This window comes from Monodelphis domestica, chromosome 3, assembly GCF_027887165.1.
Source record: "Monodelphis domestica isolate mMonDom1 chromosome 3, mMonDom1.pri, whole genome shotgun sequence".
In the NCBI taxonomy this organism is placed as follows: Eukaryota; Metazoa; Chordata; class Mammalia; order Didelphimorphia; family Didelphidae; genus Monodelphis; species Monodelphis domestica.
The window spans coordinates 482,225,592-482,248,897 of NC_077229.1; the positions used below are offsets into that span (position 1 = coordinate 482,225,592).

The 23,306-nt window shown below is 34.7% G+C and overlaps 1 protein-coding gene across 9 annotated transcripts in view; it reads right to left on the reverse strand.

Moving 5' to 3' along the window:
- Nucleotides 1-23,306, reverse strand: part of FER (FER tyrosine kinase) — a 258,919-nt gene that overhangs the window by 49,918 nt on the left and 185,695 nt on the right. For all 9 annotated transcript variants that reach the window (XM_056824726.1, XM_056824725.1, XM_056824719.1 and 6 more), the window contains one exon: nucleotides 20,395-20,518. In XM_056824726.1, coding sequence (XP_056680704.1) covers nucleotides 20,395-20,518 — 124 coding nt within the window. The remainder of the gene's footprint in view (nucleotides 1-20,394; nucleotides 20,519-23,306) is intronic.

Genomic DNA, 23,306 nt, shown 5'->3' on the forward strand with positions numbered 1-23,306 from the left:
GAGTTAGGCCTAGAGATGGAAGGTTCAGGGTTCAAATGTGATCTCAGACACCTCCTAGCTGTGTGACCTTGGGCAAGTCATTTAACTTCCACTCTCTAGCCCTTATTGTACTTCTGCTTTGGAACAAAAAAGATAGTATTGATCCTAATATGGAAGGTAAGTATTTTGAGAGAAAAAAAGAAAAAGAAAACTCTTAGATGTTTTTCCCAAGTTGATGTATGAAAGTGGACTAAGTAGGTAAGTACAAAACTAAATTAGTCCCCAAAGTTAAAAAAAAAATCAGAGCTAGATTATTATTATATCTTAACACACTCTCTCTGTCTCTGTCTCTCCAAACCCACTGGATTTTAAGTAACAATTAAAAAATAGATAGTATGAGAATGCAAGCAGTTATCTTTGTTTAATAATGAAAAAACAAGTGTATTTTCCTTATCAATGCCTGGATAACTTGGCTCAATTGTTTTAAGATTTGTGGTAACAATTATAGTAGAGATGAGAAAATATTTATTATGGTATGAGTCTAATTAAATCTTGGCTCTATTGTGAACTATCTATGTGAATTTGAGCAAGTGATTTAATCACTCTTCATTTTTCATCTGTAAATAAGGAAAATAGAACATGATCAATAAAGGCCTTCTAAGCTATTGTTTTATAAATATCCTTGCTCTATCATTCATGCTCTCTTCAATCAGGAAATGGAAGTTGGAACCAGAGCTAACTTCATATTACTTCCTTTCTCATACTTTATAATCCATTCAAATTGGGCTCCTTGCTGCCTCCTAAATTTAACATAATACTTTTCAACTCTATGCCTTCATAGGCTGTTCTACTTGTATGTAGTGCACTCCCTCTTTACTTCTGCCTTTGAGTCCTTACCTTCCTCCAAAGATCATTTTAGGTATCATTTCCTCTTTGAAATCTTTCCTGATTCTCCTTACCTTACCTCTACTATTGTAATTGACCAAACCTCCTCAAATAACCTTGTATTATATAATCTTGTATGTATATGTTATACATTCTAGATTTGAATATAAGCTTCTTGAGGTCAAGAACTATGTCACTTTGGTCCTTATATTTCCAATACTGTATTTTGTATATTAATAAATATTTGTTGAACTAAAGAGTGCCATTTCAGAGAGGATGTGAATAAAATGATCAAACATGCAAAGGTTTAGAGAAATAAGGCCTACTAAAGAAATCAGAATACTAAGGTAAGGAGAAAGGAGTTAAGGAAGAAAAAATGACAAAGCAAGATAGAACACAACCTAGAATGGCTAAATAAACTCTATTAATTCTTAGGGTTCTCTCTGATCAGTAGGCCACACACATGGCTACAAAAAGAATAATTTCAAATGTAGTAGGGTAGACAACAGGGCAAAACAGAAAGATGTAATTCTTTTCCATCTATCAAAAAAGAAATAGCTCCTTCAAGAAACTTCTCATTTCCTTTGGGGAATACATCAGATATAATGCTGTATAAATATAAGGTAATTTGAGGACCAAGAGAGCACTAGAGCTAAAGCCAAACTTTAGTCTAGATTTATGCATAGTAGCAATGAGATAAGCAAAAACTGACAAGGAGTCCAAAGCATGCACTACAGAAGAATGAATCTTCACAAGGATTCTCTTTGTTCATTCTTAACAGGACATCTAGAAAGAATTAATTTATTGATTAATACTTTAAACCTGATCTAAGTTAGCTGAGTGACCTTATTTATACCTGTAATGCCCCTTAAATTTATATAATTTGTAACCTCAGAATTTCCAATCAGTTATACATAGTGTACTGTACTTCAGTTAACTTGATGAGTGAGATATATTTAAATAAAGTTAGAAGAAAATTCTTTAGGGAAGAAATCTTTCTTTTTAGGAACCCTACAATATGAAGTAGAAAGTTAATTAAAGTAAACAACAATGAGGAGTACTTCAGAAGCTACTTTTAACACTTACTTTGTCATCAAAATTCTGGGATGAAAACAATGATGACAGATTGAAGGCCTGACACAATAGAAGCTAGAAAGTTACTAAGCTTTCCCATCCTGTATGTCTCCCTGGGCTGGTAATGAATGGTCATCTCTCTAGGTGATCAATAATTCTAATTTCAACTGAACTGAAATTCATTAGACATCTCTTATGAATTAGAATCTCTTAATTATGAATCTCTTATGAATTAGAATCTCTTAATGAAGTGAAATTCATTAGACATCTCTTATGCGCTAGGCACTGGGGATACAAAGCTTATAATCTAGGGAAGATATATAAATGTGCACAAATGACCATAACTGTGATATAGATAGAAAAGAGATCCAGACAAAATCATCCAGGGAAATGTGATGAGGTAGTGTTCAGTTTCAGCAGGGAAGATCAGGGAAGAGTTCATGTAGGAGTAATCAATGAGTTGGGTCTTAAAGGAAGAAAAAGTTTGTATAAGACAGCAATGAAGACAGGTTGGCTGTAGGATGAAATGAGGGAATGACTACTAGTCAAATTTTGAGGGATTTTACAAGTACAGGAATTTACAAGTGAAGTAGTATGAAATAAAATTTGTAAAGATAGGAAGGAATTCAACCCAAATGAAGGAGTCTATAGTGCCTTGTATGAAGCAAACTAGGGAAGTCACTATAGGGCAAATGTGTGAAGACGAACCACAGACAGGAAGACCACTGAGAAAGTTATTATGAGACCAGATGAGGCTATGAAATAAGGAAGGTAGTAATTGGAGAGGAACTGAAGAGACAGATGCAACAAACACTATAGAGAAAGAATAAGGTTTAAAAACTGATTGTACATGAGAAGGAAGAGAAGAGTAAAAGGCAGTATAAAATTTTTAAGTTTAGGTAGATGGTGGTACCACTGGGAAAAATGGAGAAATTGGGAAGCTTAGAAGGAAGGACAAAAACTTCACTTTTGTTGTAAAGATGAGGAAGAAGAAAAGGTCAAGGAGGAGTGAAAGAACTAGAGAGGTGGAATGGATAAGATATTATATGATCAGAGGAGAATTTAAAAGTTCTATCTTTCTTAAGTGGTAGAATAGTATTTTGACATATAATAATGTGACCACAGCTGTGGGTGGCATGGTTCAATTCCTTCTAGCTGACACGTGTGCTAGCATTGTGCCGGGTACAAAGACAAATCTATTATGATTGGAGCCATAGGACCTGCAGTTAAAGTACTGGTTCTACCAATTTCTACAAATAGGCAAGTCACATAACTTCTCTGGTCTGTTTCATCATTCTTAAGATGAAGTGAGTTGAAATAGGTGAACTAAGATGTCTCTTCTAGATCTAAATCTATCAAAAAAGAAATAGCTCCTTCAAGAAACTTCCCATTTCCTTTGGGGAATACATCAGATATAATGCTGTTTAAATATAAGGTAATTTGAGGACCAAGAGAGCACCAATGAGTAGGAAAAAAAAAACGGAAAATTTCTTGGGGTTGAAAGAGGCAAAGGTGAGAAGGAATCGTATTTCTGGCATGGAAAGGGCATAGGATGCCTTACTTAGGGAATAACTATTAGTTCTGTTTAGCTGGAATATAAAATGAATGAAAGACAATACTATGAAATATGCCTTAAAAGTTAGTTGAAGTTAGAACATGATGAACTTTAAATGCTATACTGAATTTTCCTTTTATCCTAGAGACTATTAATAGAAAAGATTTTTTGAGCAGGGAAAATACAGCTGAGTCTACATTTTAGGAAGATTGTTTTAGTAGTTTTAGAGAGGACAGACTGGAAAGAGGAGTTAAGTAGGAAGTTCAACTAATAGGCTATTGCAATTGTTCAGACTTAAAGGAGTTGAGTAATGAGGACCTGATAAATTTAGAGAGAAGAGTAGAGAAATGAGAGATGTGAAGGTTGAATAACTGCATGTGAAGGAGATAGTGAAGAGGCAAGAATGATTTCAAGATGGTGTATAGAAGTGAATGGAAGGTAGTAGGGAAATTTGGAAGAGTGGATATATATATATATATATACATATATATATTCTTTTTCTGGCACAGAACTATAGATTTAGACATTTCTTTAGAGAGGAAAAATACATTTAAAATGTTATTATGGCTATAATAAATTTATACACTAGAACAGATAAAGAATTAGTAGCGTCTACAAAAGTCTTTTAAAAAGAAATAAAATTGGAGTTTAAACTTGGTTTGCTTCTAGAAGCTCTGACATAATGACACAAAACAAATCTTTTGTAACAAATATAGAAAATTCATTCATCTTCTCTTCTCTGACCTTTTAAAAGGCAAGATCATATATTATTTCTAATTCATTTCACTTTAGTCTCTCCTGTAAACTGTGAATTATTTTTATTCACACTAGAAGAGATAGAAAATAACATCATGCTCAGACTCATTTTTCTTTACTCAAACAATGTTTTTCTCTTTACTTACAAAAAAGTAATATCCCCAAAGACAAAATGTATAGCTAATGTTTTCATGTGTAATAACTGATACTACATCAGTAACAATTATCTTGAAATATTATGGCAGCCTATAATAAAAAAAAAGGTATATCAGAATGCAAAGCCTCATTTACTTTCTTGGCATCTATTGAGTGTCAACATTTTAAGGAACTCATTTGATATTTATTCAGGCTTTAATACATCATATACTTCTTTTTAGCAAACTCAAATATAATAATATCTCAATATTCAAAATGACAAAATTACCAAATTCTGTTAAAGAAACATAAATAATATTTGATGGGACATTCTATATTTGATAAATTATAGTAAGGGAAAGTAAATTTTATGGATTAGCTTTAAGGGGAGGAGAATTTGGATACAAGTCCTGAGGGGAAAGATTCTGGAAGGAAGAAGAGGATCTTGTGGTTTCACTTTTTAACTCTCACTCCTGTTTCAACTGAGCTGGAAGGAGGATCTTTGCTCTGACAATTTTCCCTTGGAAATCCTAATCTTGTGGAAAGACTAGTGATTTCTGGGTTTTAGAATTTGCCTTGGATTATAGTGCTTTTACCTGAGGTACAGAGACCATCTGCCTGAGATCCATCTGTCAGAAATCCACTTGGTGATGGTAAATCCCAGGGTTTGGTCATCTGGGACTCTGGGTATACCTAGGAACAACCCCAGGCTTTAGGTAAGGGCTCAATACATCTGTGAGCCCTTCCTTTTCATCCTTTTTTGATAATCCATACTAATTAGGTTAGCTTATAGTCAGATGGCTGGGTTTTCTGGGTCTTAGAGATAAGGAGTTTAGAGTAGCTTGAGTGAACTCTTAAGAAGAAATAATTCACTGTGAGGTAAAAGAGGTTGGGTGGAGATTAGATCTATAGTTTTAGGAATCTACTTATCATTTCCCCTTTACTCCTATTATGAAAAATAAACTTTGTTTCTAAAGCCCAAGGGGTTTTGTGCTTTTATGGCCCTGAAGAGGTCCCTAGGAGGGTGGTTATCATCTCCTATCCATCTGGGAAGGATTTTTATTTCAGAACTAACATAAGCATATTCACCTTGAGAAGGAAGAAATTCATGAAGAAACAGGGTCATTCAAAACTATTAATCAATGACATGAATCAAATGATTCAGTTAAAAGAAATATCTAAAGTCATTAGTAATGCAATGCTTTTCTCTGTTCATTCTGCTTAGGTAAAAGAAAACAATTTGTACAATAACCTTAGAAAAATTTCTGCCTCTCTAGAATATAGTAAGGCTTGGAATAAATACACTAGATATTTTAGTGCAATACTGTCATTAACAAGTAATTTGGAAGGGCATGGGATCATGAGATCATGTAAGACTACTGCACCCTCCAAACTGCCCCATAAATATTCAGAAATAATTCTACTGAATCAGTGCTAAAAGTGACAAAAAAAAAAAAAGAAGAAGAGTCATGAGTGAGGCAGAACAGCAAGGGATAATTTAAAAGGTCTCTGACATCTCAGGTCTTGGCATCCCTGGGAGGTGGAGGGGAGGAAGGGGAGGGATAAATACCTGGAATAAACTCCCTGGAATCATCAAGTTTCAATCCCTGGGGGCAGGGTAGGTAGCCTCATCTTGTCTGCTTAACCTGGGAGTCTGCATCCCAGTGGAGTACCCACAGGAAACTGGAATCCTTGACTGTCATGCCAGGGAGATATGAGCTATATGCTTGTAGTTGGGGGGGAGGGGAAGCTGGAGCACAGATTGGGATTAGAGCCAGAGGAAGCGGAGACTACAACTGACCCCAGAATATGGAAACTCGAAGAACTAAATAGGACCCAGGAAATAAAACCCCAAATCCTGAAATCCAAGGCATCACCCCCCCACCTTACCCCTAAGCCCTAAATATACCCTGGAAATGGCTCAACTAAAATATAAAACTAAGAGTTAAACGTATTGATTTAGTTACTAAATTAGGAGGAGGGGCTGGAGGAGGGGAGATGAGTAAACCAAAGAGAAAGAATGCAACTATAAAAAGCTATTACAGGGATAGAAAAGATCCAAGTTCAAAGTCATAGAATAGTGAAGTTAAAATATCTTCTTCCAAATCAGCAAAGAAAACCACCATATGGTCACAAGCCTAAAAAAGAGTTTTTGGAAGAGCTTAAAAAAGATTTCAAAAACTAAATGAGAGACATTGAGGAAAAACTAGAAAAAAAATAAGACCAATGCAAGAAAAATCAAGAAGATTATGAAAGATCACCCAACTGGCAAGTGTGAAAGAGAGAAATTGGGAAGCATGCAAGAGGAAGAAGCAGTGGCTGAGTGGTGACCTGTCAGTCAAACGAGAGGTTCCATTTTGGAATGTTACTAGGAAAACAGTTAGAGGCAAAGCCAATAGCTGACTGAACTCTGGGGGACTCCTGGTTGCCTTGCAAGGAAGAAGCTGATTTCTCTCTTGGACTTTGGAGAATCAAGCTGGAGGTGGCCTGGTGACTTTGAAGGCAGAAGAAAGGACAATAGTCCAGATATCTCTCTGACTTTCTCTGTTCATGATAGTGACTGAAATCCAGACCTATCAGACATTTCTCTCAACATCCCCCAACCTAAAACTCACAGTAGTATTAGGGAAATCCTCATCCCTCTTACCTGCATTCTCTATCTTTTCCTGTCTTCTCCAAATAAACCCCTTACTTAAGATAAAGAAGAGAGACTATTTCATTTGAAACATCATAGCTCAGAGCCCTGAGTGATTTAGAAAGAAGAAGAAGGGGGTGGGGAGAGCTGAATAGGCTGAAGAAGAGGGAGGCTGGAAGAGGGAAGAAATGGGAGGAAGGGAGGGTAGGCAAAAGAAGATAATTGCCTGATTTGTTAGTGATCAATTAACAACCAAATATAGTCCCTTATTATTATCTATTACACAAGAGACCCAAAAATCTCATGGAAGAAAATAATTCATTCTTAATCAGAAATGGACAAGGAGAAACTAATAACTTCCTAAGAAAACAAGAAATAACAAAACAAAATCAAAAGAATGAAATAATAGAAGAAAATATGAAATCATTACAAAAACGCTTTGACTTGGAAAATAGATTTAAGGAGAGATAATAAAAAGAATTATAGAACTATCAGGAAGTTATGATTTTTAAAAGTGTTTAGACACCATATTCCAAGTATTTCAAATAATTCAACAATTTCAGCAATTCAGGGGGAGGGGGACAGAACTCAGTAGAAAATTCAATCTAAAAGAATTATTAGAAAGTAAGCATGAAAAACCAATTATAAGGGATCCAACAAGATCAAAGTGCTTCTTTTAAAGATTTTATTTATAACCCTTATGGATAATATCACTTCTTGGGTAGTTTTAAAGAGCATATATAGATTTAAAAAACTTGAAGAAAGTTGAATATAATGGAATAAGCCAAAAATAACAATAAAATATGGCAGGAAGAGGTAAAATAGAATAATTATCTTATATAAAAGAGGCATGAATGAAAGAACTTTCACAGAGAAGAGGAGGAAGGGGTGGAAGGCTGGTAGTACTGGAACGCTATTGTCATCAGATCTGGGTTAAAAAGAAAATATCACATGCAACTGGAAAGGTAAAAGTCTTTAACATTTGGAAAAACAGGATGGTGAGGGGATAGGATAAGGGAGAGGGCGGGAGTATCCTTAAAGGATTAAGGGACTAAGAGAAGGGAGTGTAGATTAATAGAAAAGAGGGCAAGGGATAAGAAAAGGGAAAGATTCCTAGAAGGAAGTACATTATCAAAAAATAAGATGGTCAGGTGAGGGGATAGGACAGGTTAAGGGAGGTAATTTTAGAAGGAAATTTATATCAAGAAATGATAGGGCAGGATAGGGAAATAAGGGAAGGACTTTTGGAAGAGGAGACAGAATAAGAACTAAGAAATAAGGGGGAAAGGACAAGGGAAGAACCCTTCTAATGGTGTTTTTAGATTTGTTTTAGAACTAGGAAGGCAAGGGGGGAGGATAAGAGAGGGATTCTAGGAAGGGGTACAAATTGGAGACGTAGACAGAAGAAATGGTATGTCTGAGGAGGAAAAGTAGAGGAAGAAAAGAAAATAGTGAGGAAAAATAGAATGGAGGTAAATATACAACTAGTAATTATAACTTTGAATGTTAATGGAATGAATTCCCCTATAAAACAGAAATGGATTACAGGAAAGATAAAAAACAAAACCCCAACAATATGCTGTTTACAATAGACACATTTAAAAATTAAAGATACACAGAGTAAAAGTAAAGGACTGGAACACATACACTATGCCTTAACTGTGAAAGAATAAAATAAAGAAAACCTGCAAACAGAGGCAATGGATAGAGGTTTGCAGAGCTGTCCATCAAGAAGCATTCCAAAGAAGAATGTGACCAGGAGGAGGCAGTTAAAAGAAACATCCAAACTGCTGGAAAATCTCCCTCTTTCTCCTGGCACCTGAAGGAGGAAGGACTGAAGATCCTTTCCTTGTTGGTTACTGATTTTCTCTCTACCTTATCAAGAAGTGACTGAAAGATCCTCAAATTTGTTAGCCACATCCCTCATTCAGGACTATAATTTTATTTCTCAATTTAGAATTATTTAAGATTAGGGAAACCCTAAACCCTCTCTCCTCTCCAATTTCCTTTCCTTTCCCTTCCTTAAAATAAACCCTTGTTCCATCAACTTACAGAGTGAGTTATCTATCAGATACATCAGGCAACTTACTCAGAACTAAATCCCAGGTTGTCACCAACTGAGGAGATTAACTAAAGTGGGAGGGAGACAAAAGGGAGAAAGGAGGTAGATCTTGATCATCATTATCTCATTGGTCTGTAGGTTTGCCCAGCAATCTTACATTACCATAGCCCATCTAAATAAACAACTACCTAATACAAACTAATAAAAAAATTCAGAGGAGCAATTGTGATCTCATAAAGTTAAAACTAAAATAGATATAATCAAAAATGATAAAAAGAGAAACTATATTACATGAAAAAGTACCACAGATAATGGAGCATTGTCAATATTAAACCTATATGTATCAAAATTTATAACATCCCAATTTTTAGAGGAAAAGCTAGATGAATTACAGATGGAAATAGACAATAAAACAGTAATTGTGTGGGATGCCAACTTTCTCCTCTCAGAATTAGATAAATTGAACCAAAAAAAGTCAAGGAGATGAGTAGAATCTTAGAAAAGCTAAATATGATAATTCTCTGGAGAGAACTGAATGGGAATAGAACAAAGCATATTTTCTTCTCAGTTGGCACATGGTATCTTTACAAATATTGATTGTATTAGGGCACAAAAATATTACAATTAAATGTAGAAAAGCAGAAATATTAAATGTATCAATTTCTGACAATAATGTAATAAAAATTATATATAATAAAGGCCCATGGATAAACAAAGTAAAAATTGATTGGAAACTAAATAACTTAATCTTAAAGAATAAGTGGATTAACAAACAAATCACAGCAATAATAAATAATTTCATGAAAATGAATGATAATAATGAGAAAACATACCCAAACTTGTGAGATACAGCAATAGCAGTAATTAATAGAAAATTTATATCTCAAAATGCTTATATTAATAAAATATTAAAGGATCAGATCAATGAATTGGGAATATAATTTTTAAAACTGGAAAAAGAACAAATTAAAAATTCCCAACCAAATATGAAACAAGAAATGTTAAAAATTAATGGTGAGCTCAATAAAACTAAATTTAAGAAAACCATTAAACTAATTAAAAATCTAGAACCTGGTTTTATGAAAAAAATCAACAAAATGAATACACCGTGGGTTAATATAATTTTTAAAAAGAGAAAAGAATCATAGGGCTAATGAAGATGAGATCAAAAAATTATTAAGAGTTATTTTGCTTAATTATGTTAAGCAAATTTAATAATTATATTAACAAATTTAACAATTAAGTGAAATGGAAGAATACTTATAAAAATACAAATTGCCTAGATTCTCAGAGGAGGAAACAGAACATCTAAATAAGACTATTTTAGAAAAAGAAATGCCATAAACTAATTTCTTTTTATTTTTTTAAAAAAAGTATCAGGACCAGATGGATTTGCAAGTGAATTCGGTCAAACATTTAAAGAGGTAAGAAGAAGCTTTATTCTTGATCATTCTTCTAACAAATTGTAGAGCTCACAAACTGAATTAGAACTTATGAAGTCATGTGGTTCAATGTAATTATCTTACAGCTGAACAAACCAGCTCCCAGCCTAAAGCCAAATTATTAGTAAATACCAGAATTGGGTTACAGCCCACCTTTCCTGTTCCCCCAAGTTCAGATCAGTGAGGTGCCACCCTGATGCCTGTCTAATCTTCCTTCTGGTCTAATTGAAAGATCTGGAATCATAGGACTTGAGATTAATTCATGGTACTATGATTTCTGCTAAGGTGCTTCATTCCTTGACTATTTCTTCAATTGTATGATGAAGATGATGTTCTAAATTCTAAGAGCTCTCTGTTTGCACTGGGACTATGAAAAGATGTAATTGCTTTACTTCCTAATCACCAAGTTACAAGTTCTGTAGTGAACTTTCATCAATATTTACATAAAATGCATATTTTTATTCTTCAACTCAGGATCAAGATAATAGACATAAAATAAGAGCATTTTTAAAAAGTTTTGATAACCGGAGCTTCCCTTCATTCTGAAAGTCAATGAGAGATCTGGCAAAAAGATTGCAGAATCTGCCTAGCCGAGTTCAAACATGAAAGTGACTCAGAGAAGCCTAAAAATAAAAGTGACACTTTAGGGCCAAATATCTTGAGAAACAAGGATAAGAATTTCATTATTGTACTTTAATTCCCTCACATGCCACTGTTGCAAATTCTTGACTAGATTTGATGATACGATACATGACAGTCAACCAATTCACATAGTAGTACAAAGTTTTCAGAAAACAAAAGATTCATTTCTCTTACTTGGAAGCTGGTTCTTTTTTATTCTCTGAGAGTAAGTAAGCAGCAAGCTGAGGATAGGGATAGTGAGTAGTCTAAGAGAAGGGTACCTATAGGTTTCTTCTGATCTCAGGTGAACCCCAGACTTACTATACTACCTTTAAAATTCACCTGAATTATAATTTCTAACCAGAGCTCAGTTCAGGAGAGTACAGATTATATTAGATTTGGAATTTGGAAGAACTGGGATTGGATTTCACCTAAGATATATACTATTATGTGAGTTTGACTAAATCACTTTAACTTTACTTATGAGATGGGCATGTTACTTTATGCACCTCTTACTTCACAGAACTTTTGTTGAGGATCAAATGAAAATACATAAATACAGTTTTAAAGTTAGAAGCTCTTTAGGAACTCAGTTTCCAAAATGAATGTACTGACTTCTGGACTAAAATGGGGGCACAGTAGAAGCAAGGGAATTCCTCTCCTCACAAATTACTGATATGAAGCACATCAAAAGGACAAAAACCAAAATCAGTCAAGTGAAGGGACTCATCCGTAGGGCGCAGCCTTGAAGGTAGGCAGGTTTGGGGCATTTTCACACTACAAGGAGATAAAATTACTCCTACCAAAATGTGAGCTGTTCACCTTTCCCCCCTCCCCCTATGGCCCCAGAACCAGAATCGGAGTGAGCTCAGGGCAATCATTAGTTTCTTGGGGGCTAGCTGAGGATACCACAGACTTACCCCAGAGAGCAGTGAGACTTGGGACCCCAGAAGGCTGAGGAACATGGAGATTGGGTGCAGAGATAGGGCAGAGAGGGGCTACACACACAAGATGCAGCAGAGACTGAAAAATAGCCTCAGGGCAAAAACCACTTTGTAGCTCCATACACAGAGAGCCTGCCCTCCTCACTCAGACTTCTGACTGGGAAAGGAAGAAAAAAACTAACAAGGCAATGGCAACTAACACCCAAGAACTATAATCCACAAACTACCAAAAAACCAAAACAAAACAAAAACAAAAACAAAAACAAAACAAGAAAAAACCTCTGACTCTGGATAATTTTGATGGAGGGCAACTCCAGATTACAGAGGAGAAAGGAGAGGATGACAAACAAGCAAACACATCCAAAACTTCCCCCCCAAATGGAAATTGGTCACAAACTCTCGAGGATCTCAGATTTGAGATGATGAACCAAGTGAGAAAGATAGAAGAAACTTGGCAAGAAAAGTGAGAAATACTTCAAAAAGAAAATAACAGTTTAAAAGACAGAATCTTCCACTTGGAAAAAGAAGTCCAGAAATCAAATGAAATGATAAGCAAGTTGAAGATCAGAATTCTGGCTGGAAGATATGAAAAGCAGGATAGATCAAACCAAAAATGAAAATCAAAAAAAATCATAGCTGAAAATCAGTCTTTAAAAACTAGAATTGGGCAAGTAGAAACTAATCATCTCAGAAGACAATAAGAATGAATAAAGCAAAGTCAAAAGAATGACAAATTAGAAAGAAACATGAAATATCTAATTGAGAAGGTGGTTGACTTGGAAAACAGGTTCAGGAGAGACAATTGGAGAATCATGGGCCTACCTAAAAACCTGGAAATAAACAGAAACCTTGACATCATACTACAAGAAATTATCCAAGAAAACTGCCCTTATATTCTTGAACAAGAGGACAAAATAGACATTGAAAGAATGCATAGATCATTCTCTACATTAAGTACTCAAAAGACAACACCCTGGAACATAATTGCCAAATTCAAGAGCTTCCAAGCAAAAATATTGCAAGAAGCCAGAAAGAGACAATTCAGATATCAAGGAACGCCAATCAGGATTGCACAGGATCTGGCAGCCTCCACACTAAAGAACCTCAAGGCTTGGAATATGATATTCAGAAAGGCAAGAGAATTGGGCCTCCATCAAAACTGATTATATACTTCCAGGGGGAAGTATGGGCATTTAACAAAAAAGATTTCCAAGTATTTGTAAAGAAAAGACCAGAACTAAATAGAAAATTTGATGTCCAAATACAAAACTCTACGATGGATGAACTAGTAGGTATTGCTATTGCTTCTATGAGGTCAGGTCAGTTCCAAGGCAACTAAACAAGATATTTAGTTCAGTCTTCTAAAATAGTACAATTATGTCTAGTTAGCCAGTATCCACTCACATCTTGAACCTAAATAACTTTATTCCTCTGCTTCAGGATCAGGATATAGAAGTAGGTTTCTATACAAATAAGGAGTAAAGGGAAACAGTGACCCTTAAATTTCATTCTTATCTGAACTGGTCAAAGGAGCGGGGAAGATACACATGCATATTAAAAGTTGAGTAAAGAAATTCATTTCACTCAACAGGGAAATAGTAAGGAAAGGAAAAAGGATATAGGTGTTAGAGGGAAGAGAGACTAAAGGAATAATTAGTTATAAGCAAAACAAACAATGGATGTATGTAATATAGCAATCTTTTTGATCCACAAATTGGAGAATAGCCAAACAAGTTATGATATGTGATGAAATAAAATTGTATGTAAGAAATGAGGTTTTCTCCAAATAAAAAGGCCTCAATCTCCTTGTATCTTTATCAGAATAATCAATGTTTCTAGTAGCATATCTGGTGCTTTGAAAAGACACTGGCCTCTAGCTTTTGAAGTTGTTAAATATGCTATTTTTCTTACTTTCAATCAATGAGTCAGTCAATAAGCATTTCATAAAGGATCTACTATGTGTTGAACATCATGGTAAGAATATAGAATATAAATACAAAAGCAAGATAGTCTCTGTTCTCAAGAAGCTTACTAGTAGAACACAATATGTTTACAGATAAATAAATACAGGCTACCCACAAAAATAATAATGATGGAAGGTACTAACAATTAAGGCACAGAATGAATACTTCCTAGGAAGTGGACACAAACTGGGTATTGGAGAGACCTAGAGGTATCAAGAGGGAAATCTGAAGAAGATTCATCCAGCATGAAGAACAACTTGTGAAAAGGCATAAAGATGGAAAATGGCCTATCACGTATCATGAATCGCAAAAAAGCTGGTTAGGCTAGAGAAGACAGTATGGGACAGTGGAAAAAAAGCATAATCAGATTAAAGTCATTGTAAAGGGATTTAAATGTCAAAAATGAATTTTTATTTTAGCCAAAAAGAGAATGAAATGTGAGGCTCTTAAACTTCTTGAGCAAGGAAAGAATTTGGGAAGACTTGGACTTGTAATGAAGGTTCTTATCTAAGCTACCTGATCTGAGTCTTTGTTGATCAAGTCTCTACTTAAATCTTAGATCTGCTTTTTATTGATGTGATTTATGTGGCCCCTTCACCTATAGTAATGATAGTGAACCTTTCAGAGACAGAATGATGGACTCTGCCCTAACCTGCCCCCCAGAGCAAGTGCCATGCCCACCCCCTACCAGAAATTTTGTGCCATGCCCCTCCCCCCCACCAAGTGCCAGGGATGTGCCCCGCCCCTCCCTTTTCCCCACACAGGGGAGGGAGAAAGTGCTCCCATTGGGCTGCTGAGTGAGGCGCAGGTGAAGTGAGGAATGTATTCAGCAAGTATAGAGAGCTCTCTGCTCACCTCCAACTCTGCAGCCTCTGAGCCACCCACTTTACCCACTATGCACTCCCACTGAGCTACTACTGGTCAGTGGGTGGGAGGATATGAAAAAAATGTCAGGCCTGGTAGAGAGGGGGAGGAGCATATCTCCACTCGAGGCCCTCTGCCTTTCTGGTAACAAACTAGAGGGAAGTGGCGGTGAGGGGCACATGCCATCTTTGGCACCCATGCCATAGGTTGTCATCACTGACCTATAGTATGCTCTTTATTCAACACTGCGGCTCCTGGCCTGGACCCCACACTACCTTAGTCCAATTATTCTGCCATAAAAAGAGAAATGCTAACTTGAAAATGTATTAATCACTGATAACTACTGGGGATCTTAAAGGGAGATAAAATTTATATTATATATATATATATATGTGTGTATATATATATATACACATATATATTATTGAAATATTCAGTAAATTGTGAACAATTAGTTTAAGAAGTGCATATTCCAGAAAGTTCTCAAGGAGAGTCTTTGAATCTCAGAGAAGAGAGACATTAATGTAGTGGAATGGGGAACCATGTATTCATCACTATCTATAGACAATCTGCCTCGTGGAAAAACAGTGTACTTCAATTTCTAGAAACATCACCTTAGTATTCTTCTCCTCTATTAAGTTCACTTTAAAATGCTTAAAAACAATCCAAAATCCATAAAGAGGTTCTTCTTTGTCCTTACTGTGTTTCAGTGAACCTTAGATGAATTTCTCTTCCCTGGTGGTTCAAAATTTATATATTAAATTGCTGAAAAAGATAATATCATAAGTACTTTTTTCTTTTTTTAAAAAAAGAAAACTTTATTTCTATTATAAGTCAAGCTAAGGTCAATAAGGAATTTTTAAAAGTATGACCATACGTTAAATATACTTTGTGCTTTTTCTGCTGCTAATATTAAGTTCTTTGAATTAACTCACTTTTAAAAAAAACTCATATTTCATTAAGAATAGAATTTAGTAGCTCAGAAGGATACTGAATGTAAAATATGAATGAAATTTAAATTACATTTGCCCAAGGAAGAGATAGCAGGATTGGTTTAAATTGATATTTGAATGCTGTGGTTCTGTCTTTTTTATCCCATTGTTCCCAGAGATTATCATACTCATTCTTCATATTAGTTTTTCATCTGTTCCTGCCACCACCAACATCACATACAATAACTGGGAGTGTTATTCTGCAGCTTCTGGATATACAAGTATGTATTCTGGTCTTACCTGCAAACCTGAAAGTGACTGATAATCTCCCTGAGTTAATTTCACAGCATAGGCAGGAAGAGAGTCTAAGGCTAACAATACAAGCTAGAAGAAGAAATTGAATAGCAGTTCTAAGCACACCAGAATGGAGATCAGTATGGTATGGTATGTATATCTGTGTGTGGAGCCTTTGTAATGCACAGTGTATATCATACTTTTATGTGTTTTTTATATCTGGTGAACTTTAGAACATGCATATTATTTATTTGCATTGGAGCAGACCTTGAACAAGTCAGTTAACACTGCCGGACATCAGCAATACATTTGGAGTGGTTAAAAAGTGAAGAACTGCAAAATTTCTCATTTTTATGTCATACAGAAAAGATGGAAAATTTTCACTTTTAAAAATATTTAGAATCTGCTTTAAAACTAAAGGTGAAAAAATTGTGGATATCAATTTTTTTTTTAAAAGAAGCTTTAGGAAAGGAGGCACATCAATAAAGCTATGGATTGTAATAAGTTAAATTCAGGAAGGGGAGGCAAGAAAACAAAACTAATTTAAAATGCAATGGTTACTGTTAATACAACATTGCCAAGGTTCAAATACATACACCTTCTTTCTGTTACCAATTTATCATCAAACTTCTTTCTTAAAGAATATACAGGGGGCAGCTGGGTAGCTCAGTGGATTGAGAACCAGGCCTAGAGACGGGAGGTCCTAGGTTCAAATCTGGCCTCAGCCACTTCCTAGCTGTGTGACCCTGGGCAAGTCACTTGACCCCCATTGCCTAGCCCTTACCACTCTTCTGCCTTGGAGCCAATACACAGTATTGACTCCAAGACAGAGAAGGTAAGGGTTTAAAAAAAAAAAAAAGAATATACCAATCAAAGAGTGATATGGCAAACTATGAAGGTGTAGGGTTCCGTGTATCAACAATTACATTTACTCTCTTGTGGTTTGGGGGTTGGAGGCTGTTATTTCATAGGATGCCTGGCGCCGAGTATGCTGTTTCAAAACCAAATTTACTAATTAAATATAATAATATCTAAAATAAAGACTATTCTTTGAGCAAAACTCATCTGTTAAAATTTTCTTAAGTCCTTTGAACTTAAGGGTATTTCCTTTCAGATGGAATTTTATAAAATTTCATGGCAAATAATTTTAAACTTTATATAAATTTTAAAAATATAAAATTTTTATTATTAGAAGTTTTTTCTAGTTCAGGATCTGGTCATGTTTTCACCATCGGAGTTCCTACTTCTCTCCAATCTAGAGCATTCCATAAGATTCCAAATTCATTTGTGGTTGTCAATGTGTTTTATCTATAGTTACTGACAACTAATCACTCCTGCTTGGAATTCACTGTTTGTTAACTGCTGGTATAACTTTACAGTTATAATCACTGTAAAATAGTCTATATTGTTTGTTTTCATTGGCATTATTGCTTTTCTGAGTAAACTATTTAAGTATTTAAATCACAAGATAAACAAAATGGAGATAAAGACATTTGGAGAAGTGGTGTATATTACTATATAAAGAAACATGTAAAAGACTTTTAATTCTAGAAATAGATCCTGAATAAAGGTATTTTAAGTAATTTTAAAGATAAATGTTTGCAGAAAAATAAGAGTCTAGCTGGAGAAAAGCCAGAGAAGGTACCTTAAGTAGGAAGCCCTGGATATGTCTAAAAATATGAAATGAAAAAGTATGCTTCACTTAAAAAGCATATTGTTCAAAAGATTCCTTAAGAGGGGGATATCTGAAGAGAGTGGCAAAGCTGTAAAATACCAGAGGTCATGAGCTCTGGGTGTTCTGAGCTGGAGTTCCCAGGGGGTAGGAGACAGACAGATGGCAGTGCATTTTTTTTTAATTTGAGCGACCTCACGATGGCTCTGACTGAAGCTCCTGGGAACACAGGCCAATGCACTAGATCTGAGAATTTTTGTCCATTACAGGTGACTGATGGAGACAGCTTTCTTTAAAAGGTTTTATAACTTAAAACTTAGACGTGATAAAAGTTCTATGTGGGGGAAAGTGAAATTTCCGACTTTAATACCAAGAAGCATTGCCTCTTGGGAATTTTAAAACTGATACCTTTCTTTTTTGTTTCTTTGTAGCAAAGTAAGAGTAGAGGTTGAGATGCCTGATTTTGTTCAATAGTGTCCCCACCCCTCCAGGCTTAAAATTAAATTCTATTTTATAATCATAAAATATACTCTACATAATAGTGAGCAATACTTACAGGTCACACAAAATAAAGCAAGAGATCAACATCTCAGTGGGTCAGGGTTTGAGCACTGAGTGACTTGTTCATATCTGAAAACTCGGGCATAGGCCTGAAAGGAAAGACTTCGAGAGCAAGGGGACTCAGGCATGTTCACTCTGCATTTGTACTGAGGGATTCTGGAATTAGAGCAGCAAAAGTCCTGCTTGTAGCTGCCCATATAAACAAGTTGGCAGCTCAGGGCTTGGAGCGCCACCTAGAGGTTTACCCTGATGTCACCCCAAAATAGCTATTTTCACCAAACCTGCCAAAAAAACCCAAGTATTCTTGCAAGTGAGACAACTATAACAAAAATGATTTTAAATATCTTCATAAAGTATGAAAGGATCAGGATGAAAACCTGAAATATTTGCTTCATTGTTTTAATAAAAAGGACATAATACTGTTAGGACATTATTAGGAAATAAATATTTTAGGAAAATCCTTTGGTTGCTGATAGGAGGATGGACTTGAAGGGGTAGAAACTTGAAGTAGGGAGATCAATTTTTAAACAACTTAAAAATTTTATTAGTTGTTTTTTTTAAGCACTAGTTTATATTTGACCAAGACACAATCTCAGTTTGCTTATAATTCCTAAAAAACAGGGATCTTGTGATTTTTAATTATGGTATTTTTTTCCTACCAGGTCTAGCATAACACATTGTATGAGTTGGCACTTATAAATGGGTCTTGAATGAATCAATTATTTAAATTAAAAATTCCTATATAGATGTGAAAATTATGAATATCAACAGTTTTTTTCCATTTATATATTTCAAAGAAATCAATTAACAGACAATAAATAGATGTATATTCAATGAAAAATCAAGTTCAGCCTAGAACACTTTTTCAATGTATTAAAAACAGATTTTCTCTCTAAGGAATACAAAGTGTAATCACTGAGAGAAACTGAAATAACTAAGATTATAACAGAGTTCTATTCTAAAATATTAAAACTAGCATGGGAGAAGTAAAATATAAGTAACATTTTATAATTTCACAAATATTAATGCACGATTCTAAATCTGATTATGATCCTAAAACATTCTTTTCAAAGAACAGTATAAAATAAAATGGTAAATCATATGTAGATTTAGTCTTAATGAATTCCTTAAAGAATTTTTGTACAATGGCAATATTGGTCTGGCATACAAGGTTGCCACTATTTTATAATGGAGGATGAGAAAAGGATGTCAGTGGAGAAATCTTTCCTTTAATTCCAGTTTGTTCATTTTTAATTCCATGTGATTTTAAATTTTTTTTTGTAAACCTCAAACTCTGGTAATTGTTGTAAACAGAACTTGAGTTTTGGTGAAAGAATTAAGAGTGTTCTTTTTATGGCCAAAAATATAAATTTAGATTAAATTATCTAATTCTATGATGCCTTCTATGGCTATCTGACTGAATTTAGTTGCAAGTGTTTTATATCATTATTTACAGCACAGAGAATTATGAATAGGCCATCATAAAATAAAGTTTTCTTTAATTCCATTAAAAATGAATATTTTATTGTCTTTTTAATTCTTAAGTGAATTCATAAATAAACACTGAATTTGTACTTTTATAGTAAATTTATAATCTTCTTTAAAGTCTTCGGAAATTAGGAAAAAACAGGATGATAAAATATCAATTTGGTGATAACACAAAGACTTGTAGCTGACTACTTTGGGTATATTTCAAGGTCTCTAAATCATCTGTAATTTTACCAAAACAAATCCTCATTTATTAATTCCTTACCTTAATGGAGGTAAGTTTAAAAAACATACCAGAGTTTGGGGTTTATAAAAAAATTAAAAATCACACGGGATTAAAAATGAACAAAGATGACAATACTAATTTAATTCCAGAAAGCCTGGAAACTTTAAATCAAAGAGCTAATCTTCTGAAATAATTTAGTTGTCCCCTTAAGGAAATAATTATCCTAATTTTGTAACATTATTCTCCTTTATTCTATAGTTATTAAGAGGGGAAAATATAACTTATAAAATAATTGTTTTCCTTACCTGTGTATACAGTTTTTACTTTCAAGATATGCCATACCAGAAGCAGCATCTAATGCAAATTTCACTAACTGTTTGAGTTTTAGTTCATCTTTCTTCTTTCTCAAATAAGAGAGAAAATCACCTCCTAAAGAAATTGACAGACAATTAGACATGACAGTGAGATACTCTTTTATTGCCCATTAAGGATACCTGACAGAGCAAAATGGATTATACTACCAGCCATGATTTTCCACCCATTTGCTTGAGACTAGGATTTTTTTAAAGGCATCACATATAATCTGAAAGCACCCTCCCCTTATACATTGTCCTAAATGTGGCTTTAAGCATTTCATACTGAAAGGTGCAAGAAGTGTAGAAACACTTAATGAAATGTCTTTTTCTCAGTTGTATATGTTTATCCCAACTTGCCCAACAGAATTTCTAAAAATTCAATGCTCTCAAACATTAACATTGTTAAGAACATTGCAGGCCAATTAAACAAAAATTAAGGGCAGTGGTGTTAAATGCAAAAAGAAATGAGGGCCATTAAACTGTATATAAGTATACCTGCTGGCTGCAAACTGACTTAGAAAACCACATCATTAACACTGTTATACTGTATTTTTATTTATTTTGTTAAATATTTTCCAATTACATTTTATTCTGCTTCCATGGCACCCAGGAGTAGACCATTTGATACCTCTATTTTAAATATTAGTCTGTGATTAATGAAAACAAAAAACCAAAAAAATCAACTGCCTTATAATTCATCTTCTCAAATACATGACTTTCAAATGTTAACTATGAGGAATGAAGTACAGTTTGGTTGCCTAAAGACACATCAATGACCAAGAGTATAGCAGGATATGAACTCATCTTCTGACTCAAAATTCTAGGCTCTTCTTAGCGAACTAGATCCAGTTGTCCTTCATGTTAACTGAAACATCTTCTTGCAATGAGGGCTTTAGACACTGCCCTTTTAGAGATCAGGCTCTGAAAGACCAGAAATTCCTCATCTTGCCCCAAACCAGACTTTCCCACCATGCCATTGCATGGGCATCCCTTTTAGGTTTGGTTATCCCCCATTAGATAAACGCCTTTTATATCCCTAACACTCAGCACAGTGGTTGGCACATTGTGTCTATCTAATAAGTGTTCTATGTGAAAGCTGAGAACCAATCCAGTCTTGGAGAATGTCATTTTGGGATTTGAGGATAGCAGTTCAAGAGTTGGAAACACGTAATTGGGAGGGAACTTCTCTCTCTTGCCTCTTGACTATGCCATTGGAGAGACAGAACCAGTGAGAGGTTTTTGGCTTCCTTCAGAAGTGACAAAACACACCAAAAACAAATGGAGATGGTGAGATAGTCAAAAGGGAACTATGTTGAGTAGTCTATAAAGCAAAAAAAGTTCTCATAGTTGTGATGAAAAGCAGCTTTAAACAGTGGACTCTAGAAAGGTGTAGGGATCTACATCAAAGGAAACTCTACAAATGAAAGATTATAGTACCAGGAATTATGAATTAACCTTTTATCCAAATGTAGAAAACATGAGTTTATATATATATATATATATATATATATATATATATATATATATATATATATATATACCTCACTACCACTATACTTTTTATTTCAGCATTTTCCTAAGTTATATTGGAACTATATACTTTACTTCACTCTGGTCTCTGGCCATCTTCTCCACAACTTTGCCAGTCATAACACCTTAGTTATTGTCATTGTCTTGAGTGGTGACTACTTTGCATGAACCACTATTTCAGGAAATCCCAGCTACCATGCTTTATTTCATTTCCTTTTCTCTAGAACATCTCCAAAGCCTTGCCAATTACCTTACTGCCACACATATACCTTCTTTCCCTTTCCAGTTCTATAGCTAGGAATCAAACCAAATCTAATATTATTTATGAAATGTGGTTAAATTATTCTCTTGTGCCCTTTTTCACCACCTAAGCAACTTTCAGGGCCAAAGGAAGTTTACTTACCTGGCTATTACCCCCCTAAGTGTGTTGTCTCTCCTATTAGAATGTAAGCAACAACTGTTTTCATTTTTGTATTTGTATTCTCAGTTGTTGGCACATGGAGTACTGCCCCCAAACCCAGAAATTAAAGGGTTTGTTTTAAACCAAATGTTCTCATTATACCGCCTTAATAAATGCCTTTTCTGACTGCCTGCCCTTTGACCCAGCCATATCACTGCTGGGTTTATATCCCCAAAAAATAATAAGGAAAAAAGCTTGTACAAAAATATTTATAGCCACACTTTTTGTGGTGGCAAAAAATTGGAAAATGAGGGGATGCCCTTCAATTGAGGAATGGCTGAACAAACTGTGGTATCTGTTGGTGATGGAATACTATTGTGCTGAAAGGAATAATGAACTGGACAAATTCCATATGAACAGGAACGACTTCCAGAAATTGATGCAGAGTGAAAGGAGCAGAACCAGAGCATTACACACAGAGACGAATACAATGTGGCAAATCAAATATAATAGACTGCTTTACAAGCAATCTAAACTCAGAGAAAGAATTGTAGGAGTAGAGATACAGAAGAAAAACAACTGCTTGATCACATGATTTGATGGGGATGATTGGGGATGTAGGCTAAACAATCAGCCCAGTGCAAATACAAATAATATGGAAATGGGTCTTGATCAATGACACATGTAAAACCCAGTGGAATTGCTGGTTGGCTACAGAGGGGGGAGGGGTGGAAGAAGAAGGAAAGAACATGATTCATGTAACTGTGAAAAAATATTCTAAATTAATTAATTAAATATACACTTAAAATAAAATAATAATAAATAAATACCTTTTCTGAAATGTAATGTAAACAACTGACCAACCGTTAGTAGGAAGCACACAGGGTGGTGATGGGGACAATTTGTGAGCTACAGAATTAGAAACATAGTT